The sequence below is a fragment of the Zootoca vivipara genome, chromosome 2, assembly GCF_965207765.1.
Source record: "Zootoca vivipara chromosome 2, rZooViv2.hap1.1, whole genome shotgun sequence".
Classification (NCBI taxonomy): domain Eukaryota; kingdom Metazoa; phylum Chordata; class Lepidosauria; order Squamata; family Lacertidae; genus Zootoca; species Zootoca vivipara.
The window spans coordinates 109,372,299-109,392,822 of NC_142584.1; the positions used below are offsets into that span (position 1 = coordinate 109,372,299).

The 20,524-nt window shown below is 46.2% G+C and overlaps 2 protein-coding genes across 3 annotated transcripts; both read right to left on the reverse strand.

The window, feature by feature from the left end:
- Positions 1 to 928: 928 nt before the first annotated feature.
- Positions 929 to 5,923, reverse strand: LOC118081006 (butyrophilin subfamily 1 member A1-like). Of its 2 annotated transcripts, XM_035107098.3 has the most exons (4): positions 5,657 to 5,923; positions 4,461 to 4,550; positions 3,588 to 3,671; positions 929 to 3,162 (listed from the first exon to the last, which is right to left on the reverse strand). In XM_035107098.3, the coding sequence occupies exons 1-4, from the start codon at positions 5,736 to 5,738 to the stop codon at positions 2,639 to 2,641; spliced, it is 780 nt and encodes a 259-aa protein (XP_034962989.3). In that variant the 5' UTR covers positions 5,739 to 5,923; the 3' UTR covers positions 929 to 2,638. The 2 variants fall into 2 exon arrangements, with proteins under 2 accessions (XP_034962989.3, XP_034962990.3); XM_035107099.3 differs by lacking the exon at positions 3,588 to 3,671 and having other exon boundaries at positions 5,657 to 5,873.
- A 2,845-nt stretch (positions 5,924 to 8,768) lies between these two features.
- On the reverse strand, positions 8,769 to 18,819 carry LOC118081008 (butyrophilin subfamily 1 member A1). Its single transcript, XM_060270809.2, has 4 exons — positions 18,165 to 18,819; positions 14,052 to 14,141; positions 12,292 to 12,375; positions 8,769 to 10,540 (listed from the first exon to the last, which is right to left on the reverse strand). Exons 1-4 carry the CDS (start codon positions 18,244 to 18,246, stop codon positions 10,020 to 10,022), a joined length of 777 nt encoding a protein of 258 aa, XP_060126792.2. The 5' UTR covers positions 18,247 to 18,819; the 3' UTR covers positions 8,769 to 10,019.
- Between the last annotated feature and the right edge of the window lie 1,705 nt (positions 18,820 to 20,524).

Genomic DNA, 20,524 nt, shown 5'->3' on the forward strand with positions numbered 1-20,524 from the left:
TAATTTTTTATTTTATTCTGACAAAGTAACAATCATAGATAAGAACAGGGGTAGGCAACCTAAGGCCCGTGGCTGGATGCGGCCCAGTCGTCGCCTCAATCCGGCCCACGGACTGTCCGGAAATCAGCATGTTTTTACATGAGTAGAATGTGTGCTTTTATTTAAAATGCATCTCTGGGTTATTTGTGGGGCATAGAATTCGGTCATATATTTTTTCAAAATATAGTCTGGTCCCCCACAAGGTCTGAGGGACGGTGGACCAGCCCATGGCTGAAAACGGTTGCTGACCCCTGGATAAGAATAAAAATGTGCCCCCCCCCACCGAGACCATTCCATTGTAACTTTCCAACCTCCCAAAATTTCAACACCTCTTGCGATGGTTTGACCCCTTTCCGTTTTAACAGTAGAAATTCTACAAATACCTTCCATATCTCCTCAAAATCATTTCTCCTGCATATTCCCCACCTTACCTTAATGGCACATGTTAATTTATCATTAATAGTTATATCCCAAACCTCTTCCATTCTATATTCTGCTTGCCCCTTCCACTTCCTGGCTATAATAATTTGTGCAGCTGTCAATAAATTTGTGAGCAAATCCTTCATAGCCTGCGAACCTTCCACCCCATTGCAGATTGATAATGATGCTACCTCTGGACTTTTGGTCAACTTTAACCCAGTGATTTCTGTTATCTCCTTAAACACCCTTTGCCCCCCAAAATTGAACATATTTACCACATGTGAACTTAATTCCCTGTTTCCTGACACCCCCTCCAACATTACACCGAATATTCCTTGTTTATTTGATTTAATCTGACGTGTTAAATACCATCTCCAAACTAATTTATAATAATTTTCTTCTTAACCCGAGGTACCACTGTATTATTATTTATTAATCTCTGCAAGGAAATGCAAATACAAACCAAAACTGAAGGCTAGAAGCTTTATTACATGACAAAATATTTACACAACGAGGTGTCCTCTGCTTTGTGGAAGTTGACTCTGGGAAGGTACTCCCCAATTCGCATTCACATATCCCAAAGACCTGGCTTAGAGATCCCACAAAAGCAAAAATTGGAAGAAAGTGAGGCCTGCAAGCGTGGGTAGGTAGCTTCTAGGGATTTTTGCTGTTTTAATACTTCTCTGGATTGTGATCTCTCCTTTAAGTTGCAGTCCTTTTCCCCAATTTGTTTCTTTCTGTTGCACTTCTCGAAACTGTCTTCTCAGTTCCAGTTGGTTTTCTTCACAGTTAGCTTCTCTGCCCAGATTGCCTTCTCCGAATTGGAAATGAGAGGGAACTGTTTTTATTTTATAGTCACAAGTCCTGGCAAATAAAATTTATTCCCCATAGAATCCTGAAAGTAAATTGGCTTGTTAAAAAAATGGTAGTCTTCTCTGCCAGGGCCCAGGTTCGAAATGTCTCAATATTGTTCTTCTCACCACATGCATGGGAACTTTTCTTAAAGTAGCAAAGAGTTTAGATTGCTCATCTCCTAAGCCAAACCTGCTTCTTATCCCTCTGCAAGCAAAATCCGTCCAGAATTTACAGGAATGTAAATGTTCTGGCCATTTTGGTTTGGTTTCAAGCCTGGAATTACTCTGCAAAGGTGAAGGTCTAACTCAGGTACCCCCAACCGTTGGCCCTCCAGATGTTTGGGCCTACAACTCCCATGATCCCTAGCTAACAGGACCCAGTGGTCATGGATGATGGGAATTGTAGTCCAAAACATCTGGAGGGCTGAAGGTTGGGAATGCCTGGTCTAACTAGGTTAAAAACACAACGTTTCTCAGCTTTTAAAAGGATAGACTAAAGAGGTTTGATACATGGTTTTAACAGCATTTGTGACTGTATCATAAAGGGTAAATGGCTCCAATAAACATTAATTTACCAGGTTACCAAGCTGGCCCTAGTGTTTCTGTTTATTAGGGTTGGCAAGTTACTACCGTGTTTCTCCGAAAATAAGACACCATCTTATATTTATTTTTCCTCAAAAAAAAAACACTATGGCTTATTTTCAGGGGATGTCTTAATTTTTTTCTTCCTCCTCCTAGTGCCATGGTTGGCATTGCTGCTGCGCCTATCTCTATGTCTTATTTTCGGGGTATGGCTTATATTCCTCGAATGCTTAAAAATCCTGCTACGTCTTATTTTATGGCTACGTTTTATTTTTGGAGAAACAGGGTAAAAGCATGCTTGAAAAACCCAAGATGTATTTTAATTGTCAGATTAGCACAGAAAACAATGGTGTCCTGTTCAAACGTCTCGCTCTCTCAAATTACACAAAGCACCTATTGGCTTCTGTGGCTTTTGTCAAAAAGCAAAAGCTTGCTTGTAATTGTAGAAAGTTAATTATCTTAGAACCCCTCCCACAGTCTAGCCCTCTCATGTTTGGAGATGTTTACTTAATTTTTATTTATTTATTAACATTTGTAACCCACCCTTCCTTGCTAAGGAGCCCTGGGTTGCAAATACCCAAGATGTTAAAGCCATACAGTGAAAAATAATATAGATCTTGTTTAAAAACAAGTAAAAGCTGAGTGAAAACACAGGAAAGGTGCCATCGAGAGAGATCAGGCGGGTGTTCCGGCATCACAGAGTCTAGGATGCTCCAGAACCCTTTTGTGTGGAGTCCAGTGTCTCAGGGACGCACAATAAGCTCAGTTCCATCCCACACACGGAACCAAGGGAGAACCTTTCCCCCACTAAACTTGACTGAACTGAACGTGTAGATTGTGGTCTGGGTTTCCGGATCGAAAAAATCCACCTGCCCTGCAGTGTAGTCCAAAAACACACGAATCTTCTGTGGCCTCCTGCCAAGGGAGAGCCGTGTGTGTTGTGGGGAGGTGAAAGCTATGTAGTTACCGAGTCCCTCGTATTCTCCTATCCCCCAGATGCCTGCAGCGGGGCTGAAGCCTGTCGGCCCTTCTCTCTTCACAGACTCCTTGGCCACCCCTACTGCCCATTCCCCCTTGCCCTTCACGCCAACCTCCCAGCAGTGTTTCCCTGAAGCGAATCCCTCCCTGCCCAGCACAAAAGCGCGCTGGTTAAATCTCTTGGCGCTCTTGGGAAAGGTCTGCTCCACCTCTCCCCACCGCACACTTTTCTCGTCCTTGGACACCACCAGCCGCCGGTGGGCCGTGTCTGGATCCAGAGTCACACGGGCTGCAAGGAAAGGAAAGGAAAAGATCAAATCGTAGGATGGTAGATTCCTGCCCTGGGAGATGATTTGTTGGCTCTGTACTAGCTGGTAGATCCCACTTTCTGAACCTTGGGGAAATATATTTGATTGTCAATCAAGGGAGATTTATATTCATCCTGTGTTTGCTCTTCCTATCAAGGTGCAATGGTGAAAGGCGAAGCTTCACCTTCAGGGGTGAGGAACATTATTTTCAGCCTCGGGGGGTCCCGTTCTCACGTGAGGAACCTTCCAGAAGCTTCTTACCTCAGGTGGGCAGTTGAAGAGGCAGAAGCTGGCAGAGTTTGACCCAAACAGAATGACCACCCTGCTAACAATACAGTGAAATATTAAGAATTGGAAGTTCAGGACAGGCTTTGTATTCCAAGAGAGGCAAAGGAGATGAAATTACCTGCTGGACTTCCTGGGAGCGAGTCACACGAATTGGGCAAAGTCCGGAGGCAGGAACCGCCTTCCATGTTTTTTATCTGGAAAACTTTCAGCATAGCTCAGGTTAGGGCGGGGATGGAGAATCTGTGGCCCACCAGATGTCCTTAGGGAACCCCTGTTCTGCAATAGCAGACAGGTGTGGTCTAATCTGGACAATCCATGGTTGCCCTAGACCACCCACAGAAGAAAACATGGTACCATACTGCTTTAAAAATATAGTGCATATGGGGCCTTTCTTTTTTTAAAAAAAAAAGTGGCCAAGAAGCTTTGGCAACAAGAAAGAAGAGGCTGTTTCCCAGAATTCTTAAGGGCAAAGTGATCCCCCCCACACACACACACACTGATGGGCTCACTCACATAATCTCTTAAAACGATATTTTCTGAGGTATTTTTAAATAGCTAGGACTATATTTCCAAGTGGCAGGCCACTGTTAAGAAATAGGATGGGAAGCGGAACCTTTTCCAGCCTGAGGGTCGCATTAGCTTTGGGGCGACCTTCCCAGATGTGGCAGAGCCAGAGGCAAAAGTAGGCAGTTAATTGATGTAAATTGTTGCCTTTGCATGGTAGGCTAGTTTCTACACATACTCTCCATCCAGGCAAGTAGAGGTATTATTTGAGTTGGAGGATATATTCCAGCCAAACGAAAACACTCGCACAAGGTGCCAAGTAGGGCCAGTGAGGAATCTGGCCCGCGGAGAGTCCCATGGGCCAGGAAGAGAAACCTGAAGAGAAACATTTGGCCCCAGACCTGAGGTTTCCCAAGCCTGGCACAGGAGCAGGGCCAAGAAAAGACATAGCAGCCCCACCATGAGTTAGATTGCGCTAGAAGCTTACCTATAAGAACAACGATCAGGGCCACGTTCAGTGCGATGCTCACTGCCAGTAAGACCCTCAGCATGATGTTGCAGCATTTTGAAGGAGATTCTGTGGAGTTGATAAATTCCATCAGGAAAACACATGCATGTCAGGAGCGAGCCAATAATAATAATATTAATAATAAATTTATTATTTATACCCCGCCCATCTGGCTGGGTTTCCCTAGCTGCTTCCAACCAAATATTAAAATACAACACTCAATAATAATAATAATAATTTATCATTCATCCATCTGGCCGAGTTCCCCCAACCACTCTGGGCGGCTTCCAACAAAATATTAAAATACAGAAATCCATCAAACATTAAAAGCTTCCCTAAACCGGGCTGCCTTGAGATGCCTTCTAAAGGTCTGGTAATTGTTATTCTCTTTGACCTCCCCATTCAGGACCAGGGAGTCCTCCACACCTGCCCGTCTCCTGTCAGCATTCTGGATTAGTTGTAGTTTCCGGGTCGCCTTCAAAGGCAGCCCCACATAGAGCGCATTGCAGTAGTCCAAGCGGGAGTTAACCAGAGCATGTACCACTCTGGCGAGACAGTCTGCGGGCAGGTAGGGTCTCATCCTGCGTACCAGATGGATCTGATAAACAGCTGCCCTGGACACAGAATTGACCTGCACCTCCATGGACAGCTGTGAGTCCAAAATGACTCCCAGGCTGCACACCTGGTCCTTCAGGGGCACAGTTGAGTTACCTATTATTATTTATTCTTATCCGCCATTCCTTTGAAGTGGTCAGGGCGGCATACATGGTTTTTAGATTCACAACACCCCTAGGTAATCCTGGCTTGATGGCCTCAAACTTCACTTCCTTAATTGACTTCAGAGTGTGGTGAACCTGCCCTGCTGTTTTTTTTGGGGGGGGGGGTGTCCCTGCTTCTCATTCTGCTGAGTGTGGCTCTGGACTTCCGCCCCCAATTGTGTCACTGGGTAGATTAGGCTGAGACAGATTAAATGCCCCAAAGTGATTTTTGTTGCTGAGCAGGGATTTGAACCCCTGCGTCCTGAGCCTTAGTCTGACACTCTGACCACTACACCTCACTCCCCCTCCTCATAAACAGTAACAGCCAGCAACTTCACTAAGAAATGAAACACCCTTGACTGGAATTATTGCATGCCAGCCGGCTGAAACCTGCAGTGTCCACGATTCACTCCATACCTTGTGCCTTTGGGGGAACAGGTAGCGTGTAGATTTTTCTGCTTCTTTCATCTACTGCCATGTATCCTTCTTCATCTTCCATCTTCTAATATCTCTCTTAAAGCCCCAAGGGGAGGAGGATCAGCAAGCAAAGTGATTCCTGAAAGCTAGGCTGTCTGTCTTTGGAAGGAGAATTTAGCAGTTTTTAGACCACTCGAGCTGCAAAAATAGCACGTAAAAATAGTCCTCCTCAGTCTCATGAATATGAGACTTCTCCAATTGCCGTCGAAGTCACTGGGAGTTCACCACACGAAACATGTGAAGCAATGCACCTTTCCCCTCTGCCGGCTTGTGACACACTCGCTTGTGCAATGGTTGCGTGCGGCGGCAGCACACCATAAACTGAAGCTGAATCCTGCGAAGAAGGAAATCCTGTGGGTTAGCGGTTTGCAGGTTTGGGAAGCTGACAGCTCACCTGTTATTGATGGGGTTGCACTTTCCACGAAGGAACAGATAGAATCATAGAATCACAGAGTTGGAAGAGACCACAAGGGCCATCCAGTCCAACCCCCTGCTAAGCAGGAAACACCATCAAAGCATTCTTGACATATGCCTGTCAAGCCTCTGCTTAAAGACCTCCAAAGAAGGAGACTCCACCACACTCCTTGGTAGCAAATTCCACTGCCGAACAGCTCTTACTGTCAGGAAGTTCTTCCTAATGTTTAGGTGCAATCTTCTTTCTTGAAGTTTGAATCCATTGCTCCGTGTCCGCTTCTCTGGAGCAGCAGAAAACAATCTTTCTCCCTCCTCCATATGACATCCTTTCATATATTTGAACATGGCTATCGTATCACCCCTTAACCTTCTCTTCTCCAGGCTAAACATACCCAGGTCCCTAAGCCGTTCCTCATAAGGCATCGTTTCCAGGCCTTTGACCATTTTGGTTGCCCTCTTCTGGACACGTTCCAGCTTGTCAGTATCCTTCTTGAACTGTGGTGTCCAGAACTGGACACAGTACTCCAGGTGAGGTCTGACCAGAGCAGAATGCAGTGGTACTATTACTATTACTTCCCTAGATCTAGATACGTGGCTTGGAACCACGTATCTTACATTTAAAGTAAGATAAAAAGGTAACAGACCCCTGGGTGGTTAAGTCCAGTCAAAGGCGACTATGGGGTTGCAGTGCTCATCTCGCTTTCAGGCCGAGGGAGCCGGCGTTTGTCCACAGACAGCTTTCCGGGTCATGTGGCTTCTGGCGCAACGAGGCACCGTGACGGAAGCCAGAGCGCACGGAAACGCCGTTTACCTTCCTTCCGCAGCAGTACTTGTTTATCTACTTGCAATGACGTGCTTTTGAACTGCTAGGTTGGCAGGAGCTGGGACAGAGCAATGGGAGCTCACCCCTTCATGGGGATTCGAACTGCTGGCCTTCTGATCAGTGAGCCCAAGAGGCTCAGTGGTTTAGACCACAGCTCCACCTGTGTCATCTTATATCACTTTAACAGTCATGGCTAACCCCCAAGAGGAACTGTAGTTTGCAAAAAGTGCTCACCCATAGAGGCACCATTCCAGGCACCCTTAACAAACGACAGTTCCTGGGGTTCCCCGTGAGTATTAAAAGTGTTATTAATAAGTGTGAATGTGGCTTTAGGTCCTTCGCTGTCCCTGGAGGCAGAGCTAGCTGTCCTCAGTGACTGAGTGCTTTGTCGCAGCTTCGGTTGATACACCAGCTGTAGCCATTCCTGGACAGGGACACAGCTTGGTCTCAGAGGTGCAGACATTGGTAATTTCTAGCTTGCATGGCTTCAATGTGCTCCTCCCAGGGCTGCCCTCAAGGTTGGTGAGGAAACTGTAGCTAGCGCAGAATGCTGGGCTCCAATTTTTTTAGCCAGAACAGCTCTGCACCAGCATGTTACATCAGTGAGGAAAGCTTTGCATTGGTTGCCAGTGTATAACTAAGCCACGTTCAAAGTATTAGAATTGTAGAGTTGGAAGGTACCCCCAAGGGTCATCTAGTCCAACCCCCTGCAACGTAGGAATCTCAACTAGATCATACATGGCCTTCCAACCTCTGCTTTGAATTTCTGCTTTGGGTCTTGTTGTTGCGCCTCTTTTTTGACCTCTTACTCAAGCTGACATTTCTCCTTTGTCTAGCTTGTTCCGTCTCAAAGCTTGGTAGTACTTATAGCTCCTTTGCAATCTCAGGGGCATCTATCAAAACCCCACAAGGCTTCTTGGACACTTGTGATTGGCTTGCAGCTGATTTTAAACAGCTTCCTTATTGTTTAGTAGTTTGCAAGATTGACTTCAAAAAGGATGTTGTATCATGCATAGCTGTCAAGTATCCCGTTTTTCACGGGAAACCCCTGTATTTTGTTACTGTTTCCCACTCTTATCCTGAATTGATTATATCTCGTAAATATCCCATAAAGCTTCTGCCGGCGGCCATGTCCAAGCTCCCAGCTGTCTGTGCATGTCTGGACATGCGCAGAAGCGATTTCTGGTGCCCAGACATGCAGACACAGGCAGCCTGGCACCGGAAGTCGCTTCTACGCATGTCTGGACATACGTAGAAGCGACTTCCGGTGCCGCGCCGCTGCTGATCCCGGATGTTTCAATCCGGGAGTTGGAGGGTATGGTATCATGTTAGCACGAGATACCACAAACTTGCACCAGCAATTTAAAATCAAGTGCGTTTTCTCTCTCTCTCTCTCTCTCTCTCTCTCTCTCTCTCTCTCTCTCTCTCTCTCTCTGTGTGTGTGTGTGTAATGTAGAACCTTCTGCATTTATTGCAGGGCACTAGACTAGATGGCCCTTAGGGTTCCCTTCCAACTCACAGCAGGTATAGGGAACCCTTGGCTCTCCAGCTATTGCTGAACGACAACTCCCATACTGATATTCTATGAAGAGCTCAGAGTTGGATTGGATTGTTAGGGCTACAACCCAGTCCCGGGATCAAACTGGATAGCAAACTTCAAATAACAGCCTTGTTGTATGTGTCTATGCTGAGACACGCAGCGTAAAGTGTTTTCTTTGCAAAAGGGAATGCAAAGGTATCAGGGTAAACAAGCAGACCACAATCTGGGGTTTTCCTTTGCAAAGGAATATACAGACAAATAACCAGACCCAAAAAGAAAACTCAAAGCTTTATTACCTGACAAAATATTTACACAACAAAGTGTTTCTGCCTTTGTGGGGATTGACCTAGAATCCAGAAAGCCAAATGGCTTATGAAAATAGCATTATTCTCTGCCATGATCCAGGTTTGAACTGTCTCAATTTTGTTCTCTCAACACACACGGGAACTTTTTCTCAAAGTAGTATGGATTCCAGACGGCCGAAATGGTTCATCTGCTAGGCCAAACCTGCTTTGCAGCCGTCTGGTAAGCAAAATCTTTAAACCATGCTTAAAGATACAAGATGTATACAAGATGTCAGATTAGCACAAAGTAGGATGTTGCCCTGCTCCCGTGGCTCGCATGCTCCCAAATTACTCAAAGCACCTATGGCGGACCTACACCCGAGGTTTATAACGTTAAAATGCGTCATTAAAATGTGACACCAGGGGGCACTGCAGAGCAGCAAGCCACTGGCAATGGAAAACTGCATTGAACATTACAGTCGTACCTTGGTTCTTGAATGCCTTAGTACACGTACGCAGTGCTTTTTCCCCAAAAAAATGTTTAGGGGCATTCTAATTTTCCTACTCATATTGAAATACTGCCCCTCAATGAGGCCAAATTTAGATTCACAAAATGTTTAGGGGTATGCATACCCCTGAGTACCCCCAGAAAGAAAGCACTGCACATACGTTTTGGCCCCCGAACGCCAAAAACCCGGAAGTAAGTCTTCCGGTTTTCAAACCTTCTTTGGAAACCGAGCTTCTGTGGTTTCTGATTGAGTGCAGGAAGCTCCTGCAGCCAATTGGAAACTGCGCCTTAGTTTTCGAACGTTTTCGGATGTTGAATGGACTTCTGGAATGGATTATGTTTGAGAACCAAGGTACGACTGTATATAACATTATATTCAAAAATGTTTAATCGATCAATGTAGATCCGCCCTTACTCGCTTCCGTGGTTTCCGTAAAAAGAAAACCAGTTTGCTTGCAATTATACAGATTTAACTACCGGTATATAGGAACCTCCCGCTCAGTCTAGGCTTCTATAATTTGAGAGGATCTTCCTTATTGTTCATTACATTTGTAATACACCTTTCCTTCCAAAGGACCCCAGGACAATGCAACTGAAATCAAACCATTTAAAGACAATTGAAAACAATGTAAAAACACGGGAAGGTGCTATGGAGAGACATCAGGCGGGTCTTCCGGGGTCACAGAGCCTAGGCTGCTCCAGAGGCAGAACCCTTTTGTGTGGAGTCCAGTGTCTCAGGGACGCACAATAAGCTCAGTTCCATCCCACACACGGAACCAAGGGAGAACCTTTTCCCCACTAAACCTGACTGAACTGAACGTGTAGATTGTGGTCTGGGTTTCCGGATCGAAAAAATCCACCTGCCCTGCAGTGTAGTCCAAAAACACACGGATCCACTGTGGCCTCTTGCGAAAGGAGAGCCTTGTGTGGGGAGTGGTGAAAGCTATGTAGTTACCGAGTCCCTCGTATTCTCCTATCCCCCAGATGCCTGCAGCGGGGCTAAAGTCTGTCGGCCCTTCTCTCTTCACAGACTCCTTGGCCACCCCTACTGCCCATTCCCCCTTGCCCTTCACGCCAACCTCCCAGCAGTGTTTCCCTGAATCGAATACCTCCCTGCCCAGCACACAAACGCGCTGATTAAATCTCTTGGTGTTGTTGGGAAGAGTCTGCTCCACCTCTCCCCATCGCACACTTTTCTCGTCCTTGGATACCACTAGCCGCCGGTGGGCCGTGTCTGGATCCAGAGTCACACGAGCTGCAAGGAAAGGAAATGAAGGATCAGACCGTAGGATGGGAGATTCCTCCCTGGCTGCTATATTCCACCTTCCAAAACTTGGAGAAGCGGACACGGAGCAATGGATTCAAACTACAAGAAAGAAGCTTCCACCTAAACATTAGGAAGAACTTCCTGACAGTAAGAGCTGTTCGGCAGTGGAATTTGCTGCCAAGGAGTGTGGTGGAGTCTCCTTCTTTGGAGGTCTACACTTTAAGCAGAGGCTTGACAGGCATATGTCAAGAATGCTTTGATGATGTTTCCTGCTTGGCAGGGGGTTGGACTGGATGGCCCTTGTGGTCTCTTCCAACTCTATGATTCTATGTATTTGACAGGCAGGTGCAGAGGCAAAAGCAAGCAGAGCATTTCAGCTGCACACCTGTTTTTAAATTCACCTGCTGGCCTGGCTGGAGAAAGGAGAGAAGGTTTGGTACTTCTCTCCTACCTCCAGCCAGGCCAGCAGGAGGCCTTATCTCAGTTCAAGGACCCATTCCACAGGTTAAAAAGGAATGCGCCAAGCAGGTTGGGTGTGGAGTGTGGCCTGGGGATTAATCCTAAAGGTGAGACACAGAGGCGCAACGGCCGCAACAGGGCTCAAGGTTCCTCAGCCCTTGCCTCCTGTTTCCGTTGACCTAAGACACTTCAACATGAAAATGGACCCTTCCATTCCTCCTTGCTCCCTGTTTTCAATTTCCTCCTCCAACACAAAACCGGGCATACGCAGTCCTCCCTGGGCCATTTTGCAGTAGGTTATTTTTTTTTCTTGTCACTTCGCCTTCGTAGGATTTGTACCCATCCACTGAAAACCTCAAACAATTTTTCAAATTTTCCTCTACAAGACACACACTTTCTGGTCCTAAACATGTCTCATGCTTCCCTGGACTTTACAGAGGCGTTCCTGTCAATATGTTCTCCGACCAGTCTCTCCCTTTCTTTCGGCTTTTGAAAAGGATCCTTCTTTTTACCCTTTGGCTCGAGGAGTCAAGATACAGTGTGAGTTGCTTCCCGCTTATACAGGGAACTTGCAAGCTACCGTACGTGGTTTGAACACGTGCGATTCCAACTACGCATAGTTTAAGGCTGACCGGCTGACATCACACAGATTAAATGCACAGAAGGCTGATTGGCTTAGAAGCTCTTTTGTGCAGGAATTCCCCAGCGTGGAAAGAGATTTTAAGCTCTATGCCCTGTTTACCAAGCCCTGGGAGGATATCCTTGCTTGAGTGGTAAGAACCGTTTAGTGTGCCAGCTCTGGAAGGTAAGATTGCTGGAGCAGGGGCAGTTCCAAAAGAGTGGTTCAAGTACACACGATTGCCATCCTTAGAACGTAACCTCCACCTAAGCTGAGAGTTACCTGTAGTTGTAACTTTGCTACCTGAAGCAGCGTCCATATATTCTATCGCTCGGTAGCAAACCAGTTTATATTCCTCTTGTGTGTGAACGTCTTGTGGGCATAAGGGGAAGGGTTGTAAACACATATTCACAACAAACACACATTATAACTCTCGCAAAAGGTCCCAGACCTCTTGGTAGCAACAATGTGTGGGGATAAGCATGAGAGCTGGACACTGGTCTTTAACTGGTGGGTCAAAACTCACCACCAAGTTGCAGTTTGTCTTAAGACATCTTACAACGGTAGTACTGCCACCTTACAAACATACAGTATGGTAAAATTATTAAAGAGGGTTGTGGCAGGCTTTGTGTAAAAAGAGAGACAAAGGTGTTTAGATTACCTGTTGGATTTCCTGGAAGCGTGGCGCATGAATTGGGGGAACTCGGCGAGCAGGAACCGCCTTCCACGTTTCTTACCTGGAAAACTTTCAGAATAGCTCAGGTTAGGGCAGGGATAGAGAACCTGTGTCCTTATGTAACCAGCATTGACCAACAGTAAGCCTCATGGCAACAAATAGCATAATAAACTAAACACATGTTTCTTTATTGTAGGGCCGTCCAACACCTTTCTGCACCCGAGGCAAGGCCTGCCACCAACGTCCTCCGTCCAGATGGTTGGGTGGGAAGAGATCAGCAGCAACATGGCTGCTCTGTGGGTGTGCCCCCTTTTCACTGCCAGTCTTGGCAGAAAGGGTGCGTTCCACATGGTGTTGTTGCTGGCGTCTCCCCAACTTTGGCTTTCAAATGTGTTTTTTGGCTTACTTAGCCTGGCTTGGGATCTCCTGCCCTCTGTGGAGCATGCCACCCGAGGCAGGTCACCTCACGTTGCCTCGTTGATGCACTGGTTGTGCTAGGGCAACAAGCTAGTTTCGGTGCTGCAGCTTTTCTAGCCCCTCTCTGCACCTCAGGATTTGCCCCCCCCCTCTGCCCCATGGTAGGGCCGGCCCTGATACACTGTATCTATGACTCATTGAAGATACATCGAGCAGGATTGTACAAACATCTTCAGCACTCCTGGGGCTGTGCTGGACAAAAAAAGAGAGAGAAGAAGATCTAACATTTCAAGAGATTTCAAACTCCAAGGGCAAGTTCTGCCCAGGATAAAGGTCACATTTTCTTGCAGGCATAATCTGCTGCATTCCGCAACAATATCTGATGGTAGATAAAGGACCTGGAGAAATATGCAATTGCCGCAAACAGACTTAAAACAAATACCCAGGCCTCCTCCAAACTCCCGTGGATCAGCCCACCTGCCTGCTTCTGGAACGTTCTCAGAGGGCAGGCTACTGAGCATGCTCCACTACTGTGCGGAGAAGAAGAGGAGTCCATTGATGGGTTTTTGGTTTTGCAAGGTATTATCCCGATCTTAATAATGAGGATATAGCAACATGCATTACACTTAAGACTCCCATCACTGCCGGTCATCTTGAGAGTTGTTAGTAGATCCCTGTTCCCTGAACAGAGATAAAATTACCTGAGCGGGTTAACAATCAACCCCCCTTCCCAGGGAACAGGGATCTCCTAAGAAATCTCACCACCCCTAAGAGCGGTGGACTTGTAATCTGGTGAACCGGGTTTGCTTCCCTGCTCCTCCACATGCAGATGACCTTGGGAGTCACACTTCTCTGAAGTCTCTCAGCCTCACTCACCTCACAGGGTGTTTGTTGTGGGGGAGGAAGGGAAAGGAGAATGTTAGCCGCTTTGAGACTCCTTAAGGGGAGTGATAAAGCGGGATATCAAATCCAAACTCTTCTTCTTCTAACAAACCTTCAGCAGCCTGCCTGACCTCTGCTTCTGCCTCTGCTTCCGGACTGCTCTCTGCCGCAGCTGCTTCCTGCTCACTAAACCCTGTTGCCTCTTTATGCTCCCTACACCTCCTCCTCCCAGTCTGCTCCCTCTTCTCTCTCCAGCCACTCCTCATCATCCCACCACCAGTCCCCTGGCTCTGAGTCTTCTTCCCCAGCTGGTTCCTCCCACCACTCTTGGGCATCCAGCCAGTCCATGACGACAGCCTGAGGTTCCCCATGTCTCTGACACAGGAGCAGGGCCAGGAAAAAGAGGTGGCAGCCCCACCATGAGTTAGAATACGTCAGAAGCCTACCTATAAGAACAACGATCAGGGCCACGTTCAGAGCGATGCTGACTGCCAGTAAGACCCTCAGCGTGACTTTGCAGCAGTTCGAAGGAGATTCTGTGGAGTTGATAAAGTTTCATCAGGAAAATGCAACCACAGCCATTTTATGAAAAGCAGAAGTGTGTTGAGTGCTTGGATTCAGGGTTCCAAGTGATCCCTTCTGGAAATACTCCATTCCAACCCCCTCCAAATGGTATTCATTCTGTATCCCTGGGGTGAGCAGGATTATTTTCATTGGCTTATTTTGGGGTTCCCTTCCAGCTCCATCTGGTACGCAGGCTGAGACCCTACCTGCCCGCGGACTGTCTCACCAGAGTGGTGCATGCTCTAGTTATCTCTCGCTTGGACTACTGCAATGCGCTCCATGTGGGGCTACCTTTGAAAGTGACCGAGAAACTACAACTAATCCAGAATGCGGCAGCTAGACTGGTGACTGGGAGCGGCCACCAAGACCATGTAACACCGGTCTTGAAAGACCTACATTGGCTCCCAGTATGTTTCGGAGTACAATTCAAAGTGTTGGTGCTGACCTTTAAAGCCCTAAATAGCCTCGGTCCAGAATACCTGAAGGAGTGTCTCCACCGTTCTGCCCGGACACTGAGGTTTTCCTCCGAGGGCCTTCTGGCGGTTCCCTCACTGCGAGAAGCAACAGGCAGAGGGTCTTCTCAGTAGTGGCCCCCACCCTGTGGAATGTCCTCCCATCAGATGTCAAAGAGATAAACAACTACCTTACCTTTAGAAAGCATCTGAAGGCAGCCCTGTTTAGGGAAGTTTTTAATGTGTGATATTTTAATGTATTTCAATCTTTGTTGGAAGCCACCCAGAGTGGCTGGGAAAAGTCAGCGGGATGGGCGGGGTACACATATATTGTTGTTGTTGTTGTTGTTACTATTATTATTATTATTATTATTAGGGTCCCACCAGTGCCGGATTTACGTATAAGCTAAACAAGCTATAGCTTAGGGCCCGACTCTCTTGCCCCCCCCCCCAAATATACTTCTTAACAGTTGGCGCTGTGGTTAAATCACTGAGCCTAGGGCTTGCTGACCAGAAGGTCGGCAGTTCGAATCCCTGTGACGGGGTGAGCTCCTGTTGCTCAGTCCCAGCTCCTGCCACCCTAGCAGTTCGAAAGCACGTCAAAATGCAAGTAGATAAATAGGAACTGCTACAGCGGGAAGGTAAACGGTGTTTCCATGTGCTGCTCTGGTTTGCCAGAAGAGGCTTTGTCATGCTGGCCACATGACCTGGAAGGTGTACGCCGGCTCCCTCGGCCAATAATGCGAGATGAGCACGCAACCCCAGAGCCGGTCACGACTGGACCTAATGGTCAGGGGTCCCTTTACCTTTACCTTTACTAATAATATACATCTTCTTAATTGTATTTCAGTTCAACAAGTACTTTGATAAAATACATGTTTTGTTTGTGCAAATGGCTTTAGATACCTATTAGATCCATAAATTACCATATAGCATATATTCAACACAAAAAAGGGGCAGTTTGTTGCTGACAAAGGACAGCTGGACATATCAAGGGCCCCATTCCCCTCAGTAGCTTAGGGCCTCATCAAACCTAAATCCGGCCCTGGGTCCCACTGCTGCCCACACCCTCCAAGATTTATTGTGAAAACTTTGCAAAACCTGGCATCCATACTCTGGCTTGCTGATTCCATAGATGGTGCCATTTTTGCTACCTAAGGATCCCCACTTAGAGAATGAATTCACTGTTACTAGACAAGGGGTGGTAGTCAGCTAGATTTTAACCCAGAGCAGACCCACAGAAATTAATGAACAGGATTAACAACACAGGTCCATTAATTTTACTGAGTCTGCTCTGAGTAAAACATAGCTGAATAGCACCAAATATTGTTTTGCCCTCCTTGCCACAAATGGCCAATGTTCAGAGGGGACTGAGGCAAGTTTAAAGCCACTGCAGGACTTTGAGCTGAACCGAGAGCTGAACTAATGGCTTCTTGCTCATGCGCCTGAGTGATGCCTGCTATGCTACAAACAGCCTGCCTTTGATATTCCAGAAGGGACAGGTTTGCCGTACACCTAGAATTTCCTGGACATATCCGGGATTTAACTGGGGGAAATAGCATCCCGAGGGGATTTCATAAAATCGGCACAAAACTTCTGGAATCTTGAGGTCAACAACTTTCGTGTCCTGAATTTCACTTCCAGAAATATGGCAACCCTAAGAAGGGGACTTGTGTGGGGTTTCAGAAATCTCAGGCAGCTATAACTTTCTAGTTTTGGATATAATTAGGAATAGAGTTGCAAAAAACGATAGCTGTGCAGGCATCTGAGAGATGCTGGCTCCTCTACTTTAAGTTCTTATGAGTCACAGTTAAGTGATCAGATCCTGGAATGAACATTGCCTAATATTAGGCATGACGTATTGCCCTAAAAGTTTCCATTCTTGCTGAATAGTTCCTCACCACAGAGGCAAAGAAAGAAGCACAATCCGCATGAATAGGCTTGTTTACAGCTATATGTGGAAAGCTGATAAGATTAATTATACTGAGTGCCTGGTCCTACACACCATACATTTAAAATACACCGCCACCACCACCACCAACATAATCCTGGGAACTGTATACAGGTAGGTAGCCGTGTTGGTCTGAGTCGAAGCAAAATAAAGAAATTCTTTCAGTAGCACCTTAAAGACCAACTAAGTTTTTATTTTGGTATGAGCTTTCGTGTGCATGCACATTTCTTCAGATACCTGTGTGCATGCACACAAAAGCTCATACAAATGTGCATGCACACGAAAGCTCATACAAAAATAAAAACTTAGTTGGTCTTTAAGGTGCTACTGAAAGAATTTCTTTATTTTCCTGGGAACTGTAGTTTGTTAAGGGTGCTGGGGATGGTTGCTCTGTGAGGGGTAAACTGCGGTTCTTAGGATTCGGGGGTGTGGTTGCTCTAAATAATAATAATAATATTATTATTATTATACCTTGCCCATCTGGCTGGGTTTCCCCAGCCACTCTGGGTGGCTTCCAACAGAACATTAAAATACAATAATCTATTAAACATTAAAAGCTTCCCTAAACAGGGCTGCCTTCAGATGTCTTCTAAAAGTCTGGTAGTTGTTTTTCTCTTTGACATCTGGTAAGAGGGCATTCCACAGGGCGGGTGCCACTACCGAGAAGGCCCTCTGCCTGGTTCCCTGCAACTTGGCTTCTCACAGTGAGAGAACTGCCAGAAGGCCCTCAGAGGAGGACCCCAGTGTCCGGGCAGAACGATGGAGGTGGAGACGCTCCTTCAGGTATACTGGACTGAGGCCATTTAGGGCTTTAAAGGTCAGCACCAACACTTTGAATTGTGCTCAGAAACGTACTGGGAGCCAATGTAGGTCTTTCAAGACCGGTGTTACGTGGTCTTGGTGGCCGCTTCCAGTCACCAGTCTAGCTGCCGCATTCTGGATTAGTTTTAGTTTCCGGGTCACCTTCAAAGGTAGCTCCACATGGAGCGCATTGCAGTAGTCCAAGCGAGAGATAACTAGAGCACGCACCACTCTGGCGAGACAGTCTGTGTTTTAGTTGTATGGCGCGAACTTAGCCTGGTCTGTTGTTGAAAACAACTGAACCCTTACCAAGCTCTCCTTCCATCTTCTTCGCTTGTACAGGGCCTGTGCTGTTTGTGGTATACATTTTGTAAGACAAGCTAAATTGTTGGAGGAAGAAGAAAGCTGTCTTGAGAAGAGACCTGAGTCGATTTATCATTCTCCACAAAGAGCTCTCTGACCTGGGTCGGGTGATTTTTTTGCAGTGGAGTGAGATGGGTTTCCCCCAGTTTGGGACTTAAGGCAGCTTACACAAAATGAAAACAGGCCGGAAATTAAGAATTAGACTGAGACAGAACCAATGCCCCAAGGTGATATTTGGTGATTTGATCCCTAGGCTCCCAAGTCTTATTCCAACACACTCTGGCCACTAAGCTGCAAACTCTAAACCACACACCCTCTCCTATTAGCAGTAACAAGCCAGCGACTTTGGTAAGAAATCAAACACCCTTGACTGGAATATTTGCTTGCCAGCTAGTTAAAGCCTACGGTAACTCAGTTTTGGTCCCTACCTTGTGGCTTTGGAGGAACAGGTGGCGCATAGGCGTCTCTGCTTGCTCTGTCTATTGTCATGTATCCCTCTTCATCCTCCATCCTCTAGGCTCTCTCTTCAACCCCGAGTGAAGCAGCTTCTGCAAGCGAGATGATTCCTGGAAGCCAGACTTCCTGTCCTCGGAAGGGAGAGTTCTTAACTTTCATAGATGATTCAAGTTGTTAAAAAAAAACCACCCATATGTAAAAATCGGCGCAGGAACAACCCTCCTCCTCCTCCGTCTTGTGCAAATGAGACTTCCTCAGTTCCCAGCGATACCATCTGAAGATGAACACACCAAACATGTTTGACAACCTCCCTGAGGTTTGCGACTGACTCGCTTATGCAATAACAACGTACGGCAGTTAGCATCCCATGAACTGAAGCTGGATCCTGCAATGAAGGAAATCCTGTGGGTTACTGCATTACCAGCTTCAGGGAAATGGCAGATTACCTGTTCTTGATGGGGTTGCATTTTCCCTGAAAAAACAGGTACGTGGCTTGGATGTACACATTGTACATTGTACATCTAAAGTACTCTTATACCACTTGCCACTTAACTGGTTTTAAATGGGTTTCCCCCCCCCCCTGTTTCTTGCCTATATTTTTAGCTGTTTCTGTTTTAGTTGTAAGCCACCTTGAGGGGGAAAGACAGGATATAAATATTGGAGGAGGAGGAGGAGGAAGAAGAAGAAGAATCATAGAATCATAGAGTTGGAAGAGACCACAAGAGCCATCCAGTCCAACCCCCTGCCAAGCAGGAAACACCATCAAAGCATTCTTGACATATGCCTGTCAAGCCCCTGCTTAAAGACCTCCAAAGAAGGAGACTCCACCACACTCCTTGGTAGCAAATTCCACTGCCGAACAGCTCTTACTGTCAGGAAGTTCTTCCTAATGTTTAGGTGGAATCTTCTTTCTTGTAGTTTGAATCCATTGCTCCGTGTCCGCTTCTCTGGAGCAGCAGAAAACAACCTTTCTCCCTCCTCTATATGACATCCTTTCATATATTTGAACATGGCTATCATATCACCCCTTAACCTTCTCTTCTCCAGGCTAAACATACCCAGCTCCCTAAGAAGAGAAGAAGAGGAGGAGGAGGAGGAGCTTTTTTCTGGGGGGACGCAGGTGTATGCATACCCCTAAACATTTTGTAAATCTAAGTTTGACCTCATTAAAAGGCAGTATTTCAATATGAGTAGGAAAATGAGAGTACCCCTAAACATTTTTTTTAGAAAAAAGCACTAATAATAATACGTAATAATAATAACAATGCTGCCTCCCCCCAAAGAATCTGGGGAACTGTAGCTTGTGAAAAGTGCTCACCTCTTACCTCTTACAGCCTCTTACCTCTTACAGCCGCTATTCCAGGCATCCTTAACAAACTACAGTTCCCTCTGTTATCTTTTCTATCGGGTGACGTTTATAAGACATTTTCGAAATAGTGATTTGTAAATGGGGAAGTGTGAAACTATACATATCATCAAAAATTGCCAGAAAGGGAAGCTTCTTTCTTGTGGTGAAAGCATTTGTCTTTATAGAATCACAGAATTGTAGAGTTGAAAAGGACTTCGAGGATTCTCTAGCATAACCCCCTGCAATGCAGGAATCTCAGCTGAAGCATTCAAGACAGACGGCCATCCAACCTCTGCTTAAAAGCCTCCCAGGAAGGAGAGTCCACAGCCTCCCGAGGGAGACCGTTCCACTGTCAAACAGCTCTTGCTGTCAGAAAGACTTAACAAATTTTTGTGTTTTTGTATTTTGATACTTTTGTAGTTTTTGTATTGTGTAGTTTGCTTTTTGTATTTTGTATTTTGTACGTGGTTTTTTTGTTATAAAATCTTAATAAACATATTTTTTAAAAAACAAATTTATTGTGCCACTTCATCAAGCCCACTTCGTCAGATGCATGGGGTGAGAGACATTAGTTGCTAGGCATGTAGAACGAGAAAACCGTCCGTGCCAGTTCCTCCTGCTGCTGCTCCAAACACAATATTAAAAGCACAATAAAACATCAAACATTAAAAGCTTCCCTAAACTGGGCTATCTTCAGAAGCCTTCTAAAAGTCAGATACAGTAGTTGTTTTATTTCCTTGACATCTGGCGGGGGGGGGGTGTTCCACAGGGCAGCCACCACTACCGAGAAGGCCATCTTGCCTGGTTCCCTAGCAGTGAGGGAACCGCCAGAAGGCCCTTGGAGCTGGATTATCCCCTGGGATTGCCCCTTCCCCTTAGGCAGACTGAGGGGGGGACCACTTGGGGCTGATGTCATGAAAGGGCAGCAAATTGTTCCGCATTTAATCTTATGATGTAGCGCAATAACTGCAAAGGAGGAAGCAG